The following is an 18,703-nucleotide window of genomic DNA, read 5'->3' on the forward strand; positions in this document are numbered from 1 at the left end:
GTCATTCAGAAAAAAACAAAAGTGTGTCCCGATCGAAAGCCCCGAAAAGAGACAATCAACCAAACTCTGGTCTAAGTCATATTACAATCTACTGTGGAACACAGCTTATGTCCTTGTGTATTTAGGTCATACAAAAGTGCGAAACAATATGTATTTACAGAATATATATATATATATATATATATATATATATATATATATATATATATATATATATATATATATATATATATATATATATATATATATATATATATATATATATATATATATATATATATATATATATATATATATAGTTTTCATTCATATAAAAGAAGAATTTCAGCAATTCATTGTTCCAAGCAGGTAAGGCACAGACGAGGGTGAAATAAAAACATTTGATCGTTCCTTTTCAAAAGTGCCAACACCCCCGCCCTTTTTATTGGGGGGGAGGGGTGATTTGCTTTTTCATATACAGCGAGGAAAGCCAAGTGAAGGCAATGGCGTGATTGAAGTCGGACTGCATCAGATTGGGAAGCTGCCATCAATGTAGAACGAGGTTGCGAGAAAAAAAAAAAGAATACTGCAAAAGTTAAAATAAAAATAAAGGGGGGGTGTTTTGTGCACCCCCCTAACCACACCCCCTTTTGCTGTAAATAAACAACAGCAACTCTTGAATGTGCTCTACATTCTCTTTGGCCACTTGTCAACGGACTGGAATGAATGTGTTGGCACTTCCGTACGGGAGGACGCACAAGTATTGCTTGGAGTGAGAAATGTGTATTCAAAAAAAAAAAGTAGAAAAATATCCGGCGTGTCGGGTAAAAAGGTGGCGCGATATCAAAAAGTGCAATGTACAATCCTAACGGTAGAAGGAGATGGACTCCTCCTTTACGCTTAAAAACAACAACAAAAAAAAGACATTCTGGTAGACGTCTCCCGCCCTCTGAGTTTGTATCGGGGCCGTAACGGAAAGCAAGTGTCAATATCCCGCCCGTGCTGGGTTCTGTTTGAAAGGCACCAGCGGGAAAAGTCTTCCTTTACGGCAGCAATTTTTGCTGGATCTCTGTGGGAAATAAACTATCAAAGCCGTAACAGAAGCGGGACAACGGCCATGTGATAGTGGGACGTGGGGATAGGCGGGACAGAAGTGTCGATGGTGCGTCACTGGTGTCGTATAGCGATTTCTGTCCATTATAACCCGCTTTTGCTGAATTCCGTATAAAAGGCACCAGCGGAAAAATACCAGGTGCTGTTACGGCTCGGATGCAGCCATTGCTGTGTCGAGGTACTGTAATAAAAAGTATTTTTTGGTATTCGGATTTGACAAAGTACTATTTTGAAGTGCGTTGAGGAGCTTCATTTTTACTAAGGTGGTGCTTTACCATTTTTGAACTATGTTGAAGTGAGTTGAGGAGTCATTTAGAAAACAGTAAGATATCGCCGCTGTCCGACAAGTAAAGGTATATCTAATCATTAAATCCATACAAATGTCGGCAATGTCGCTGTCTGCAGTATCACGATGTAATATGATTTTATGCGGTGATGATATACATATTTATCGATTTGAGATATGAGTGTGGGCCAATCAGATAGGACCACTTGGTGAAATGACAAATTTTAAAGGGAAGCAAGAAATGGATGAAAAACCAAAATGCTGAAAACAGAATAAGTCTGAAAATGATTATGCAGTTCAAAAATCTGTAGGAAAAAAATGAAACGAGATTTTCATCGTGTGTTTTTGGCACATATTTCTACAGCGAACAAGAAAAAAAAAAAGGACAAATAACATGCATCAAAAAATTTCACCAAGTAGTCAAATTCTATTGGCTTGTACCCATATCAATATATCAATTCCGATTTAATCAACGTATGGTGACACATACGATCGTTTATTCTCTTACAAAATACTGATACTGCGACGTTTTGCACGATATCTTTGTGATACATTTTTGGTAAGAATCGAATACCGAAATCGTCAATCTTTCGTGCCACACTTTTTTTTTTTGCGAATTTCTGGCATCAATCATCACACGATTGCTATAGCTTAATACCGTATCATGAAAGTTCGAGTATCCGATACCGGAATACGGGCAAGTATGACGATACGACGCCATCGTCCTCCGTGTCGACAAGAGGCCGTGTGAAAGCGCGCCGCTGTACCCCACTTGTCCTTGTCTCCTGTTACGGCTCCGATGCTGCCATTTTACGATATCGCCAATGCTCCAGTAAGGCTTTGATGACGAAAAACAGAACGATAATTTTTTTTTGTTTGACTTTCCATACAAAAATATCGCCTGTATTTGAGAGGCTAACGAGCGTGGCGTTTACAGTACTACCACAGCCAATCACAGCTGCTCTGATGATGCTAAGCTAAGCTAAGCTAGCACAGGGGCCCCAAAAAGCTCTCTGCCGCTAAGTGCTCAGTCTTGCGGGGTTTTGGTGCTCAGGGGGGCGGGGCTCAGAGTCATTTCGGGCCGAAGCCGCCCTGGACGAACGGGTGTCCGAGCAGGACGTCGGCGGTGGGCCGCCATTTCTCCTCAACGAAAACCTGGCGCAGGAAGTCCCGGCAGGCGTCGGACACGCCCTCCGGCAGCGCCGGCTTGGTGGGCTGCGTGGCGATTTTAAAGATGGCCGCCATGGCCTCGTACTCGGCCCACGGCGGTTTCTGGGTTAGCATCTCCACCACGGTGCACGCCACGCTCCTGAAGTTGCAAAGTTACAACAACTAAATTACTCCTTTTAAAACAAAGTCATGAATAGTCAAATGAAGATTTCTCTTTCTTGCATTACTAATATTTATCTCACAAAAATTCACGTTTATTCTCACAATACCGTTTTATTCTTTTAAAATAGCAGTTTACAAGATAAGTCACAATCTCATAAAAGTAGTTTTATAAGAGCACAATTAAAATTCATGAATTTTATTTATTTAAATATGTCAAAATACACTATGTTGCAGCACTATAACTTTTATTATAAATTGACTTTTTCCTTATACTAACTCATCCAATTCCAAAAACATAAATGAACAGTTTTTAAGAGTCCAGACATTCAATTCCAGATAATTAATTATTTATATTCTTTTTTACATTTTTTTTTTTTATGTTTGGCTAAAAGTCTAAAAATGTAAATTAATGAAATACTAAAATAGTCAATTACTTGAGGTATTATTTTAAAAAAAGTAAATTAAAAAATGTAATATGTATTATTTTATTAATTTGGTAACCTAACAAATTACTCAATTTTAGGTAATTAACTCATTCAATCCCAAAGACATGTTTTTACTTTTTTTAAAAGTCCAGATATATAATGCCAAGTACTTATTTATATTTTTCATTCTTTTTTGGGGTGTTAAAGTCCAGTTCATATGTGGTACTAAATAGAGTGAAAAAGTAATTAATTCGTTCTTAAAGTAACCTTTTTTTCTTCTGATTATATGAAATTCAATATTATTTCCTTGAAATATTCAAGGAACTAATATTTCAAGTTAAAAATTCAGAATTTATTATTGCAACACCAATATTCTGACACTAGAAAAAAAATGTCTTGTAAAATTGCAGATGATTTACAGCAGAGGGCGCTCTAGTCCCTTTTAAAGCCTTGAAGCCGAGTTGCCCTTTTTGAGTCAAAACACTACTATTAAATTGAAACAAACCAGAAAAAAACATTAAAATACGAGACTCGGGAAGAAGAAACTGGAAAAACGGAACACTGAACAATAAAAAGTGGACGAAGAGGAAATCTGAAGTCTGACACTGACAGACCACATAAAATAAAATAAAAAAATCGAACATTAATGAATTTATGAATTTAGGGGGTGGAAGTAGTTTTTTGCCTTCTTACCAGACGTCGGCTTTGCGTCCGTATCCCTCGCCGTTGATGACTTCGGGGCTCATCCAGTAGGGTGTGCCGGTGACAGACTTGATGCCCGTGCCGGACATGCAGATGGTCTGGATGCGTTTGCTGGCCCCGAAATCTCCCAGCTTCACGTTGCCGGAGGAGTCCCTCAGGATGTTGGCACCTTGGTTGGAGAAAACACGGATCTGAGCGGCAGCCATTTTGTCATTTCGTCAAGAACGTCCTAAAGTCACGAGACTGAGCTCAGAATGCTGCAGAAATAAATATTAGGTTGCGTTACGTTACGTTGCGAACGTTACATTGTAACTTTACGTTTCCAGTAGTAAACATGACGTTACGAGAATCGATGCGAAAAAAGTACCATGAAGTAATTGCGGAGAAAATGATGTGAAGAGAAAAACTTTCGAAAGTCATAACTCACTGAAATCGTTAAGAGAAAACGGTTGCAAATTTAGGCTAAGTTTGGAAAGTTTCAGGAATAAAATAAGAATTCGTTACAAACATGAAAATGAAGTTCGTAACATTAGCGTCGTAAAAGTATTAACGTGAATCAAGTTGTCAAGTTACAAGGATAACTTTGGAACAAAAAAACACGAGAATGAAGTCGTAATAGTCATTAGTAAAAGACAATCACAAAGTTACACAAATGACGTTAAAACGTTAGAACAAATAAAATGAAATCAACTTTTGAGAATAACGTTCCAAAGGAATTTACAACAGTAAAAGTAAAAAAACAAGATGAAAGGTGTAAAAGCTACAAAAAAATAATCATAGCCTAACAAAAACAAAACCAAAATGTTATGGAAATACGATTGCAAAATTACGAAAAGTAATCTAAGAGAAATGTTCCAAAATTATTTTCGACAGAAAAGTTATATAACCAAACTAAATGTGTAAAGCAACGAAAGTAACAAACATAAAAACAACATATTCCAAAAGTAAAATTGTGATTACAAAATAAACGTAAACTTTTAAAGTAACGTGTTATTGTAAAGTTATTTACAACAGTAAAGTTATATGACAAGGTGATAGGTGTAAAGCTACGGAAATTAAAACATAAAAAAAAAGTTACGGCAATACAATGGCTGTTTAATGAAAATAAACAAATTATTGAGAATGTTGTTTCATATTTACAACAGTCAAGTTATATGGTAAAATTGAAGATGTAAAGCTACGAAAAAAGTTACAAAAACAAAATCATCCTTACGAAGGAAAAAGCAGTAAAAAAATAAAATAAAAACATATATATATATATATATATATATATATATATATATATATATATATATATATATATATATATATATATATATATATATAGTTTTTCAACTAAAGTTGCCAGCAAGAATAGAGCTGCAACATTAATAAAACAAAGAGTTGGAACACTCTTGAAAAAAAAAAAACCAAAACTTATGATGTGATGAAAATAAAGCCACAACTAAAAAAAAAAAAAAAAAAAAAAAAAAAGTACATCGTGAAGATGAAGTTGCACACAATCAATTCATCTTGTCCTTAAGGGAGCGTTGCCTTGCCAAAAAAAAGTGAAGTCCGTGCGCTGAGAAGCACTCGTGTTGCGTTTCGGGGTGGAAAAATCCCCGCCGTATATACGCTCAAACGGGCCACCCGCTATCTCCCTTTTCCAGGCCAGACACTACATTTCAAGTCAAGTGACTCAAAGCGCTTCTGAACCGCTAAACCAAATCATTTCACATCCGGCGTGGGACTTTTTCTTTTTTTGACGCCGACGAGCCAATTTTCCAAGCGGAAAATGTTTTTTTTTTTTTTTACCTTTGATGTCTCTGTGGACGATCATGTTGCTGTGCAGGTAGGAGACGCCTTGCAGGATCTGCCGGCTGTATCTCCTCGTCACCTTCTCCGTCAAAGCCCCGTAGGCCTTCAGCTGGTCCTTTATGGAACCCTGACCATATATGGAGATACGCATGAGTTCAGTTTATAACTTAACCCTCATGTCGTTCATCCATCTAATTTGTACAGTACTTGTGCGGGAGACTAGCTGATTTTTGGGTTGGAATCTGGACTCGCGTTCATGGACATTAACGACTCAACCAGCGCGCTGCCACATTGGAAATCTTCGCCCGTTAAAATATCGCACCTCAAGGAGCGGCGGGGGCGTTATCGCCTCGTCTGGCAGCACACTGCCGCGTAAATGTCGAGACAGGCGATAAAAATGGTGCCGCGGTAAATAAAAAAAAAAAAAAAAAAAAACAGAAGGATAGTATTCCTCTGTCTTTGGGAAAAATAATCCCATAAAGGGCCGACACAAAGGAGGTTTGAGGATGCTGACATTTCCGCGAGCGTCTCGGCAGACGTGGACGTAAATGGCATTTTTACCGCTGTAATTTTGCCGCTTTTTTCTTTTTTTTTTATCTACGCACCCCGGGCATGAACTCCACGAAGATGGTGAGCTTCCTCTGCTCCATGTCCCGCAGGCAGCCGTAGTACTGCACGATTCTCTCGTGACGCAGGTTCTTCAGCAGCTGGATTTCACACTCGAGAGCGTTTACCTCCTAAACACGCAAAATGGACGCATTTAGCCCATCTATGGAGTTTTGCATTTCATGTTCGCATGAAGCTAGCAGACATATTAGATTCAATGATGGTTTAGCATCAAGTGTGTGGGAAAGATTTTCACCTATTATGGGTGGAAATAAGATTTAACCCTATGTATCTCCCACTCGCCTTGCTGGTGTCCTGGCAGTCAGGGTCAAAGGGCACCTGCTTGGCAGCTAGCTCGCGGCCCGTGTCGGCGTCGTAGCATAGGTAGACCTCTCCAAAAGCGCCACGCCCCAGCAGCTTCCCCTGTCGCCAGTTGACCGGCGCCCTCGGGGCTGTGGTGATAATGACAACACATTTGTTGTGAATAAGTAGTAGCTACTCCAGTGGCTAGCCACTAGCTAACTAGAAACTTCATATGATAATGTGAAGTGTAAATAACTCGGTTGCTAGCAAGCTAGTGGCTTCAGTAGCTAGTCGCTTACTAGCTCCAATAGCTAACCACCTGCCTCCCATTTGCTAGCTCAGCACTGCTGTGACCAACCACTATCAACTAACTAACCAACTAATCGACTAACCAATATCAACCACTCAGACTAGCTAGCTAGCCACTACAGTAGATGCTAGCTCACTAGTTACTCCTGCAACTATAAATGAGTGAAAAGTGTAAAATACAAGAGAACTAGTTAGCTTTTGGCGCTAGTAGCTAGTCTCTCACTAGACAGTAGCTCTAGTAGCTAGTCATTCGCTAGCTAGTTGCGAAGCTGGGTAGCCACACCAGTAGAAAGCTCCTAGTTTACTGGTCAGTGCAGTAACTATGTTAGCCTGAAGTGCAAAATATTAGAGGACTAGGTTGCATGTGGCACTAGAAGTTTGTCACTAAATAGCTAGTGGCTCCACTAGCTAGCAGCTTCAGTCGCTAGTCACTAAGTAGCTCTAGTAGCTAGTCAATTCCTAGCTCCAGCAACTAGCCACTCGCTAGACAATTGCACAATTAGCTAGGTAATGATATCAAACAATTGCCAAGTAGCTAGGTAGCCACTCCAGTATCAACCCTGCAGAGACTATATGTTAGTGTGAAGTGTTAGTGAGAAGCTCGTGGCGCCAATAGCTAGCCACTGGCTAGTCAATCCAGTAGCTATCCGCTAGTTAATTAAGCATTGCAGCAGCGAGCTGCAGCATTCTGTGACTGCTTTCCTGTTAAATTACAAAAATTACATTTACAGTTAGGGGTTAGGGTTATGATTAGGGGTTGGGTTAAGGTTCGGGTTGAATGTTTATTTCATATAAGAGCCAACTCACACTTGGCCGTGCCACGCTGGCAGCTTTTGTCAGCGTTGCGTCCCAGTGTTCTCAGGTCCCCGTACTGGAGGCCGCCACTACCGTCGCCGTTGTAGCTGCGCGTGCGGCTGGAGGGAACCAGCTGGAACAGGTTTTCCTGTGGCATGAAGCTGCGCGGAAGTGTCCTGCGACCTGGGAGAAAAGAAGTATTGGACATATTAACGATTTTTTTTTTTACACAAGTGATGATATGGCCACGCACGTGTTGGCTTTACAGGTGCCTCTCGGGCAAACGGAGACGCTCCGTTCTCTGGTCGCCCGGCTTCCTGTCTGAGGGGAAGCCTGGGCGGCCGTGTTTTTTTTTTAAACGTGTTCATTTTCAGCAGAGGGAATCGTAAATCATTGCGTGGGTGAGTTGTCCGTGTTACGCTGCTTCTTAAACCCGGGATTTTTGACCGTATGCTGAAGGATACTGTCCCCCGCTGTGTGTGCTCGACTTTACACTATTTTTAGATATTTGTTGTACTTACGATCACCATAGTCTTTGCTCCGATTGGGCAGCTGGAACTGCCGAGGAAAAGTCCCGCCTTTCCCATGGCGACCTAAAGGAGGACACAGGCAGATGTTAGTTTTGTTTGAAATGGAGGCGCTCCAATGGATTGTCATTGCAGTAGCTAATGAGCTAGTTAGCTAGCTGGGTAGTCGCTTCCGTAGCTAGCTACTTTGGTAGATTGTCAACTAGTAGCGAATCTCAACTAGATGCCAAGTTTACGACATGTCACTCCATGTACAATAATGGCGGCTTTCCCACAGGAGAAAGTGATATCGTGTGCTGCTAGCTTAGCCTTTAGCACCCAACTCAAGAGGAACCCTAACCCCAAGCAGGTGGACGACTGCTGACGTAAACGCGCGAAACAGAAGAACGATGAGAGCCACGGGCGATTGAAAGCAGCTGTCAGATGACGCGGCCCGGCCCTTACACCCCCCCAACCCCCACCCCCGCAACCCCCACATGATGTTTGCGGCCGTCTCCCGTGGCGACGGCAAGTTATTTTTTGTGTTTGGCGGAGCAATGGAGAGGAAAAATTGACTCACGGGGAATGATAAACAAACACTAGAGTGTTCAGGCAGGCACAGATTTACATTAGGCAAGCGTATGTGTGCACAAACACGTGCCACAGTAAGCCTCCTAGCAGGAACTTTCAAAGCACTGCTGCAACTCCTTGCTTTGTAGAAAAGAAGGTGTATTGTTTTGGGGGGTTTTTTCCATTCCATTTAATCTAGTGTAAAACTACCAAAATACAGCAGAAACATATTGTGAAAAAGCTCCAGCAATTGGGGAAATCACCACCCAAAGTGTTTATAATAACACAGATGAACTCATATACTGTACTTATATTACCCTTAATTTACTGTAAACGCTTAACACTGGGGCAGTTGCGCTACATGGGAAAAAAAAAGTCAAACATCATTTGAAAAAGGAAAAAAAAACGGTGTTGTTTACATCAGGAGCTACTCTCTGGAAGCAAAACATTTCCGAGTACATCGTTTTAACGAACATGTTTCCGGGAGGAATTTCAAAATAAAGGTTTACCAAGGCCGTTTGTGTTATACATGTCCGGCTACAGAATATTTTCACAACATTTGCCTGTTTTACTATGATAGAGTAGCTCGACAGGCAGCGCATTCTCCTTGCGTATTTCATTCCACTTCTGGCTCAGCAAGCACATATTTTTTTTTACTCTTGGTTTAGCGAAATCGTTGCAGAAGAGGAGCGATTAATTTATTACATTGGTGCTGTATTGGCCGACCATCATGGGTTGCTAGGTTATCATAGGTCACTATCCCCCGGCCCGTAGATTGCAGGAGGTTGGTCGGGGCCAAATGGTTTGGCCGATTTGATTGGACCTTAATATCTGTTAATACGCATCTAAAGAGCCAACAGAACTCAACCCCTCCTTTTCTGTGTTTGTGCGCTGTGTTGAGCAAAGAAAGGCATTTTTACTGCCACCTCACCTTTGTATTCGTAGCTGAGGTTCAGGTAATTATTGTCACGGTTGTTCTGCGAGAAAGGAGGGCTGCAACGACAAGGAGAGGGAGAAAGAAAATTCATTTGCTATTCTGCTCACATTCCCCCCCAGCTGCCCTTATCTTCAAATGAATTCTAGCTCCAGCGGCTCCCGAGTCAAGCTGAGTTCTTTAAAAAAAAAAAAAAAACTTTTTGCGTTAGAGCTACAAAGCTCAAAGACTTAACTGATGTCAAACAACAACATCATGAATTAGACGTGATAAGCGGGCGGCGTGAGCTCATGTTGTATGTGGAGAAAACGTATTAAAATATGCAGAAAGAAGGAATAGAGGCGAGTTATAACAATTATTCCAAGGTCGAATTCAAGCACTTCAGCCTTGAGAAAAGGTGCACCAAGCTCTTAGCAAGATGTTCGAGGGAAAATAGCTTATTCAATTTGTCAAAAATTCCAGTAAAACTATCGAGACGGTTTTGTTTTGATTTGAGAGGGAGAACATGTGCGGGGATTTGGTGTTTCGCCAACCCTATGTAATAGTTCACCACTAAATCTGTCCAATTCAGCCCTCGCCCCTCCCCCGGCTGACCCGCTAGAGAAGCGTGACGTCTCTGCTGACCGCGGGGCGTCGAGGGGGCCGCGAGACCCTGGATAAGGGGGCACGCATGCCCGCTCGCAGGGAAAAGTTCCAATGCGCCGGTTTCCTGCCATTGTTCGCGCGGCCTGGAGCGCAGATAAGCCTCGTGCAGGTAGGAGCCGTTTCCGCCCGCCGCTTGCTCACTGGCTCTCCAAACCTCCCTCCTCTCTTTTCCCTTTTCACTCCCCTCGTTAGTGCCCCGCTCTCATGTCCTGTCTTTCCTCTAATGATAATGGCGGTGGAATCCAGCCGCGCAGATAAAGAGTCGCGTCGCCGTGGCAACAGCAGAAATGACCCAACTCCGTCCGCTCCGGGCTGACCTTTCAACACGTCTTAAGAGCCCGGCGCGTCACAAAGGCGACCCCTCACCTGTCAAGCGCTTGGTCGATGGACTGACAGCTGCTCGACAGTGAGTTGCCAGCACTACCGAAGGGATCCAACATCTGAAACGAGACAAGAACGGGAGAAACCAACTGGGTTATGTGTGAGGCACTTCAACGCTTGTAACACTTGTAGTATGTTACAAATTATGGCAATTCCTTAGAACTTTCATTTCTATGTGATTGCAACTGGACGTGTGAGATTTTGTGGACAAAAATAATCATTGTCCAAATTTTGGACCATATAAAACCATTATATTTACAATTTTTGAGAAGCATTTTAACAGGATTTATAACATTTATTTTCCTCCCATTTTTACAACATTTCGTTGAGAAGCGGTCAAACAGCAAACAGAAAATTCTTTGTTGACTTGTGTTTCACCTCAAGACAGTAGGTGGCGGTAGAGACCACAAGTCACAGGCAACAAAGTCAGACCATTTTTCATTTTTTTTTGTGGGTGTTAATAAATTTAACCTACATATGTATGGATAGAACTGATGCCACAACAATTTGAGGGGTTGAAGGAAAAATAATTCATAATAACTTTAATTACTATGACTTTAAAAGCAAAATTAGGGAAAAAATGCAATGTGTAGTTTGCAAAGTGTGTGCACAAGGGTTAACAGGGTTTCTGCAGATATCAGCAAATTTAAAATGCTTTTTAATGTTGTGACAGGAAGAGTAATGTTTCCTTTTCAAATTGAGAGCAAATTAGTTAGAACATGAATCAACTTATTGATAGCTTGTGTTTTGGTGACTCATTTGCAAAACATTGCATGTCCGACTATGGCAAGTTCTGACGCTTACGAGAGGTGCGCTTACATTGGGATCTTGCATCTCGGGGATGAACTCCCCCTCGCTGTGGATGCTGGTGTACGAGCCCTGGCGAGCAATCTGCTGCTGCTCCTCGGGGACGCTGCCAGGGGGAGGTGACGTTCGGCCCGTGTGGAGGGAACCTGGGAGTCGCAAGATGAAAGAATTTTCAGCAAGTACACTCACAAATCGATCACTTTATATGGGTATCTAATAATAATTTTTAAAAAGTATCACTAATGTATTCTGATTGGGTTAATGGAACTTTGTAAGGGTGTAGGGGGTGCACCAACTCATATAAGTTGTGGTGGAGTTTCACATCAAAATGGATGCAGCGCACCAAATTGAATACGCCGTTAATTACCTGTGGAGTGTTTGCGCACCCTTTCCGAGCCCTTTAGCAGCGAGCCTTTCAGATCCCCCAGTGACCGCGAAGACTTCAGCTCGCTCTGCTTGTCCCTGCTGTTCACCTGAAGGTACTGCAGCAGGTAAAAAGGTAGGTGGGGTGGGGAGGTTGTGGGTGCACAAGGAATGGGAAGTGAAAATATCAGTTTGACGTCACCCCCGCGTCATGACGTGGGCGAAAGAAAGTGCGCTTTGAGTGACTCATTTTGTTGAGTCTAAAACGTACGGCGGCATCCGACTTGTGTTGCAATATATGAAATAGACCATGCGATTTCAGGAGAGTGGGGGTGGCTCACTTGGTTGTTCTTGGGGGTCTTCAGTAATATCCTGAGTAGACCGTTGGTCACCATACTGGAGCCAAGAGAAAACACGGCCTGGTCCAGGTCCTCCTGGCTCTTGAGGGGCAGCAGCAGCTTGAAAGGGGATAAGAAAACAACATGCAGTTTAACCTTTTCAGCGTGCCTCCATTGTTCCATTCTGAGGGCATGTGAACGCTAGGGAGGGAGAGAAGCAGTACACATCAGGCAAAAAAAGAATGATTGATTTATGACCTGCTTATTGGACATGTGTGAAAATAGAAATACATTTCTTCATGATTTTGAGGTCCTCACTGAGTTCTCATGTTCATATGTGGCTTGGTTTCTTAAGGGCGTATATCAAAGTACCTCTTTCTCCATGAAGAACATGTCCATCTGCTGGCCAAAGGCCTCAGTCACTTTCTGGAGGAGCTCCTTGATCTTCAGCGGCCTCTGGAATGGAATGATCCTGGAAGGGAGGAGATACTGATAGGTACTCTGGAAACTTGCGAGATTTACTCAGATTTATCACAATCTCGCCAAGAAGGTGATGCGAATTGAATGAAGGATGAATTGAAAGAAAGATGGCAGACACCGCCCCCCCTCTGGCAACTATAGCTGTGTGCATGTCGTCTCTGCAAATAATTTTCTCGACCTGTTTTAATCTTGCTTTAATGTAGCCAGAGAAACAAAAGCCCATTTGAATGGGGTTTTATAACCCGTATTACATTTTATTTCCAATAATATTTTGTATGTAGCCCCACTAGTCCAAGTTCAGATTTATTTTATTTGTGGAATATGAATTAAGCAGCAAATCTATCTCACGGGGCAGCCTTTTTGACACTTGCTGTCAACTAAAAATGACATCACAGTTGCTAATGGCTCAGTTGACGACCAGAGCTGACATTTCACTCAGATGGTGACAACATGTCAAAGTTCAACATGGCAGAACCGCTTGGTCATCACAATAGCAAGAATGTGCCATCCCTTGGCTAAAATACTGCCGGAATGATGTGAGGGAAAAAAATGACTAAAAAATTATCAAAATACTGCACAAGGGTTAATCGGAATACTGTTAGCGGGAGCTGCAGTAAAAATTGTCTTCATAATAACTTGTGTTGCTTGCAACAATTTTTAACTTCCCCTTTGAATTTTCTCACTATTTATTTACGCAATCATTTTTTTGCACACAGCGGAAGCCTTGCTTCAGATCAGCAATTTTGCAGCTATTTAAAAAGAACTGTAGCACGTTGGGAGAGCAGGAAGTGGTTGCGGTGGGAGAAAACTGTCCTTGCCACTAATTGATATGCGATTGATGCTAAATGGTGCCGCGGTGCCGGTTAGCAATTTAAGTATCCAGAGGGATTTGTTTTGACGTTTTCTCTGGGGTTTAGTCAGAGGGGGGGGGTAAATTCTTCAATAGCAGTCTTTCCCAAACTTTTTAACCTCGCTCACCCCAAAAAGAGGAAAACAAATCATTTTGGATCACATTAAAAAAAACCTAAGAGGAAGGCTTCTCTTTGTTGTGACATTTTTTGAAAGTGTTGCGAGGGTGGGGGGTGGGGGTGGGGGGGCGCCACCTCTTCTCGGAACATTGAGGGGGGCGGGGCTAAGTGATTCTAAGCCGCCAGTAGCAATCACGTACTGCCGTGGGTCTACGTGTGCGAGCGAGTGTGCTTTCTTATCGGTGCCGCGTAAACGTTTGCAAATAACAGCAAAATAAATAAATCGGTGCGAGGGGAGCGCAATCAGGGTGCGTGTTGGCTGCCGTTTCAACACCGCCGGGCCTCCCCCTCATCATCCCGGCTTCAGCTCACATACACACACGCACACAGATGGGAAACTTCCTGAGAGGAAGCGGGGTGGTTTCAAGAAAAAAAAAGAAAAGGACAGAAAAAGTGGAGCGGCAGCAAAAAACGCAGCAGGATGTCTGTCTTCCCTTCGTCTCTTCCAGAGTGAAAGATGGAGAAAGAGAGACGCTGAGATATTTACAGAAAAGAACGCTGACTGGCCTGAGAAAACAAAAAGTGTTCTGATTAGAACCGCGCTAAGAATTTAAGCTGTGCAACATTTTGGATCATTACGGTAGGAAAAGTATGCGCACAGGAAACACACACAACAATCGCGTGTGTGGCAACACGCCTCAGCCAATCAAATTAATTGTCCAGAGCAGCTTGATGACAATGCCTTTACACAGGCTGCTTTTTGTTATTGTTGAAGGGGTTTTGTCTTGGAAAAAAGGTGCTCTCAAGGTTTTTTCTTTTTTTTGGTTTTGTTTTGTGTAAACACCCCCACCCAAATAAGAAAAGGACACTTTTAATGTAATTTTTCTGCTACAAACTAGTATTAGATATTAGTTCAGTAAATTTCCGCTGTTTTTTTCTTTTACACATTAACTTGTTGCAACATAAGTCCCTATAACACCCACAGAAATAAGGGGGGCTCAGTCAAAACAAGGCATTTATCACATTATAAATCAAAGTCTTTATGCTCCACACTAGGTATTAAATCTTGGCTTGTATGAAATTGGTAAATATCAGAACATTTTGGCTAATTCGTCGTTCTTTTTTGATAGATTAAAACATTAAGACAAAGATAATATCATCTATCCTATAACAAAGATAAGACAAACTAAGGTAATATAAACAAATGTTATGCCTGTAATACATATTGTTCGTTTCCAAATCTCTCCACTATTTGTTTCCAAATAGGCTGATGAAATGGTTATGCCAAAGATCAAAATTAGCATAGGTTAAAAAAAAAAAAGGGATTGGGCTAGGTGCAGGTTCGTGCGCAAACCTGTCAAAACTCAAAATCCAAGCAAGGCATTTTCAATACTTTTACTGCAGTTTGTAGAGGAATCTTTACGTTGCACACCATGTATTAGATAGGAGTTCCTTTAACATCAGCAAAAATCGTCTTTTGCTTTTAATCGTAAGGGATATATTTATATATACGTAAATAATCAGGTTATCAGGGTTAGCGGTTGCGCCCAGAAAAAGATGTCGGTCCCTAATTGACATCTCGGAAAAAAAAATGCCTCGTTTGACCCACGTCATTTCCCCATCAGAGGCCAGGACCGTGCCTCTTAATGAGCGCTCGCTACTTTCCTCATTGGACAAGAGGATTCTGGGAAGACAGGGCAGGCCTGCACATCACAACTAAACACTCTCCGTCTCTGTTTATACTCCCAGATGATGTGTGTGATAAAGAGCTGCTTAGAGGATGCTGCTCCAAACAGATATGCCTTTCCTTCCTGTCAAAAGCAAGCGTGTGGGAGAGCACACGCAAGCTCTCCGTTGCAAGAACATCACCGAAATGTGCACAGATTTAAAGCCAAATGCCTCCTTCCGTAATTCACATTTCAATGCTGAAATGTTCTACTGAAAGAAGAAACAAAACTGAGATCGCGCTGGGCAGGCAGAACAAGGACATTTCTTTGCAACTTTGAAGTATGATTCACCGTCATGTGGAACAGATCGTTTTATTTGTGCTAAGTTTTCATGGTGTGAAGTGATTGCACAGAACATTGTGTCTGATAGTACAAATTGGCAAATGAGATGAAGAATGAGCTGAGGGACTTTAATAATGCATGCGGAAAAAAAAAAAAACTATATATACTGTATACATATTCAGAGAGAGCTCACGTGTGCTTCTTCAGGCCCTGAAGCAAAGCCAGAGGAGAAAGAAAAAAAAAAACCTCCGTTCCCATTTCCTGCCCTGAACCGCTTGCCAATGAAAAGAGAGACGGTCCAATTAGATTCCATTGTGGACGGGCGACGCGGTTCTACTGAGTCAGGCAGACCGGCGGACGGCGGCCAAATCACGGGAAGCCGATTCATTTGTTCCAAGCTGTCGTAAAAAAACCTTTATTAACTATACGGGCCATATATTCAGTTTGACTTTAACATTAAGAACTGCCGTGTAATTGCATCCAAAAAAAAAACCACAATGTAGTTCAACTAAAATCTCCAAAACTATTGGGTGGTTGATGATGTCTGACAGGGTATTTGTATTTATTTATTGATGGGAGCGATAATGTTTTCAGGGGGAAAAACACACTCCCAAGCTAGACATTGAAACGATCGCGAGACGTGATGTCGGCATATTCTCGTGAGACTTCAGCTTTCCAAGGCTGAAACATACTAAATGTCAACCAAAAAAAAAAGATCCCTACTTTTCACCCCCCCCCCCGCATAACAAAAAGAGCTCTCGACTGAAGCGTTAAGGCTGGGATACATACCGTTTTTCTCTCTCATGCTCCAGCTTGACTCTTAAATCCTGTTGAGGAAAAAACAACAATAACAGAAGGGGAGTTATGGAGCTTGGAAATGATTCACATTGATCGTATATTGCAATGGTTCTGAAATGGGGGGGACGTGAAAGCACTTCAGGGGGTATGTGAGGTTTCAATAAGGTTTTTGCTGATATCAGCACATTTAATGCCGCAACAGGAACACTACCCTTTTCCAATTAAGAGCAAAACAATCGGAACATGAAGCAACCTTTTGCTAAAAACATTCATAACGCTTCTTATCCAAAACACTGTTTCATTTGCAAGTTGCGCATTGTCATTGGTGATGCAATTTTTCGGCAGACGAGTGATGAATAAAACTTAATAATAAATAAATAATGTGTATAAACGGTTGAGAACTACCGATATACTGAACCTGTGCCTCTCAAAATGCACTGAACCATTTATTTTTTTTTTGCGACTCGAGTGCAGTTGCGCAACTGCTTCAATTCTGCAATAAACGAAGCTCAAAAACTCCAAATATTTCAATGATTTACAGATTTGCAAGATAAAATTGACATTAAGGTCAAAATTTTCTGTATAAATTGACTTCAAAGTTATTTATTTAAATGGTGGCCGAAAAAAGGAACAAACCAGGGGCCACAAATTCCCCCGAGTCAGACTTTGGCCACCCTCGGGTCTCTCTTCCAGATAACGCCATCATGTGACTGCATGACACAATCGCAGCAGTTCTATTTTTAGACGCGTCACCCGAGGGAGCAGGAATCCGGAGGAGCCTGCAAGTCTGCGTGAGGTCATGGTACAAGTAATGCGAGCGCGGCTGATTGGCTGAGAAGCCGGGGTAGCCCCGCCCCCGAAACTCTTCTCACTTTGTTTTTTTAATCATTAAAGTTGAGCTCTGGCTGCACACTTACATTGGAAATTGTCCTTTCAATCTTAAAGGGGAAGACAAGTAAAAAAAAATATTTTAGGATAATATCTTCTTTGCGACTTCATTAGATGGTTTATCCAGCTCGAGGGCAGCCATTTTGCTCCTTGCTGTGGACTGAGAATGACATCCCAGTTGCTCAGGGCACAGGCGATAACCAATCACAGCCCAGCATGCATATGTCACATGACCTGATTCAGAACAGATGAGCCATGATTGGTCGTTGGCTGAGGCCTGAGCAACAGCTACCGTCCGCCATATTGAGGAATGTTTTCCGCCAAGCGCGAGCGCCATATTTGTGGAGTACATCAAAAAGTTGCTAACTGCCACTTATGAGGGATTTTTTTTTCACAAGTTTTCAATCTTTTATCATTTAAGGCTTCTACGGGAACGAAATTGATTTGGTTTATTACTATATTTGGTGAAAAAAATAGTGCCACTTTATAGAGTTTTTCTTGGGTGCTTACCTGTTTATAAAGCAAGGTTCTGCTCTTGGGTTTGTGGATGTTGTGCTGGTTGTAACAGCAACCCAGAGCTGCGAGGTCCTTCATGATGGAATTGAGTGCCTTTTCGTCATCTAAGAGGGCGGGAAAGCACAACAACACTTACATTACGATTTATCGATTGCAGAATTACGTGTGTGGGAAGGGCTATTACGATGAACACTATAAATTCTTATGGTATGTGTTTTTGTTTTGTTTTTCCCCTGGAATATATTCACATTTTTCTTGCATGGACTAAGATCTCTTTTAGTAAGTTTTTATAGTAAGTTTTTATTGTTCTAGATTGAGCTCTTGTTTCGTTCAAAGTACGCACTCCCACGCTCCTCCCACGCACGACACAGAATACCTGCTCAGCCATGTAATTTCCAAAGAATTTCTGCTTGTTTTAAGTCTTTTTTTCAAACATAATATGCAGCAACTTGAGTGTTGAAGAATAAAAAAATCATTCATCATAGTTGTGTTGCAAGAACCCAGTTGCCCACATGTAGCCTCAATCTCCAACAGTCATGACCACGGGACTTTATAGAATACATAACAGAAGAAATTACGCCAGTGGGACTTTTAATCATCTTAAGAAGAGCTTTGTTGAGTCGCAGACGCCAAAGCGCGCACACGTTGTACAGTGCGAAAGCTCCAGCAGGAAAGAGGGCATTCTTTCTAATTAAAAGGCTAGACATTCACAAGGCATTGGTTGGGCTCTCTCGGAGGTCATGACATACAAAAGAAGGAACGTTCATGTTCAAATGCAGAAAAATGGAGAAAATAATCCTTATGCAGTATTTCGTCAAATCCTTTGATCTTGACATCAAAGGAAATGTACATC

General features: G+C 41.7%; 1 protein-coding gene across 1 annotated transcript in view; it reads right to left on the reverse strand.

The window, feature by feature from the left end:
• Positions 1-294: 294 nt before the first annotated feature.
• Positions 295-18,703, reverse strand: part of map3k22 (mitogen-activated protein kinase kinase kinase 22) — a 37,400-nt gene continuing 18,991 nt past the window's right edge. Inside the window, exons 4-18 of the mRNA XM_088402316.1 lie at positions 17,845-17,954; positions 16,438-16,475; positions 12,564-12,663; positions 12,195-12,311; positions 11,858-11,972; positions 11,503-11,636; positions 10,669-10,742; positions 9,655-9,716; positions 8,169-8,240; positions 7,660-7,830; positions 6,544-6,692; positions 6,240-6,371; positions 5,632-5,761; positions 3,829-4,006; positions 295-2,687 (exon numbers count right to left, since the gene is read on the reverse strand). Of these exons, the coding sequence (XP_088258442.1) occupies positions 2,450-2,687; positions 3,829-4,006; positions 5,632-5,761; positions 6,240-6,371; positions 6,544-6,692; positions 7,660-7,830; positions 8,169-8,240; positions 9,655-9,716; positions 10,669-10,742; positions 11,503-11,636; positions 11,858-11,972; positions 12,195-12,311; positions 12,564-12,663; positions 16,438-16,475; positions 17,845-17,954 (1,820 nt within the window). The 3' untranslated portion in view covers positions 295-2,449. The remainder of the gene's footprint in view (positions 2,688-3,828; positions 4,007-5,631; positions 5,762-6,239; positions 6,372-6,543; positions 6,693-7,659; positions 7,831-8,168; positions 8,241-9,654; positions 9,717-10,668; positions 10,743-11,502; positions 11,637-11,857; positions 11,973-12,194; positions 12,312-12,563; positions 12,664-16,437; positions 16,476-17,844; positions 17,955-18,703) is intronic.

The sequence above is a fragment of the Hippichthys cyanospilos genome, chromosome 19 (genome assembly GCF_059441005.1).
Source record: "Hippichthys cyanospilos isolate Australia breed blue-spotted pipefish chromosome 19, RoL_Hcya_1.0, whole genome shotgun sequence".
Classification (NCBI taxonomy): Eukaryota; Metazoa; Chordata; class Actinopteri; order Syngnathiformes; family Syngnathidae; genus Hippichthys; species Hippichthys cyanospilos.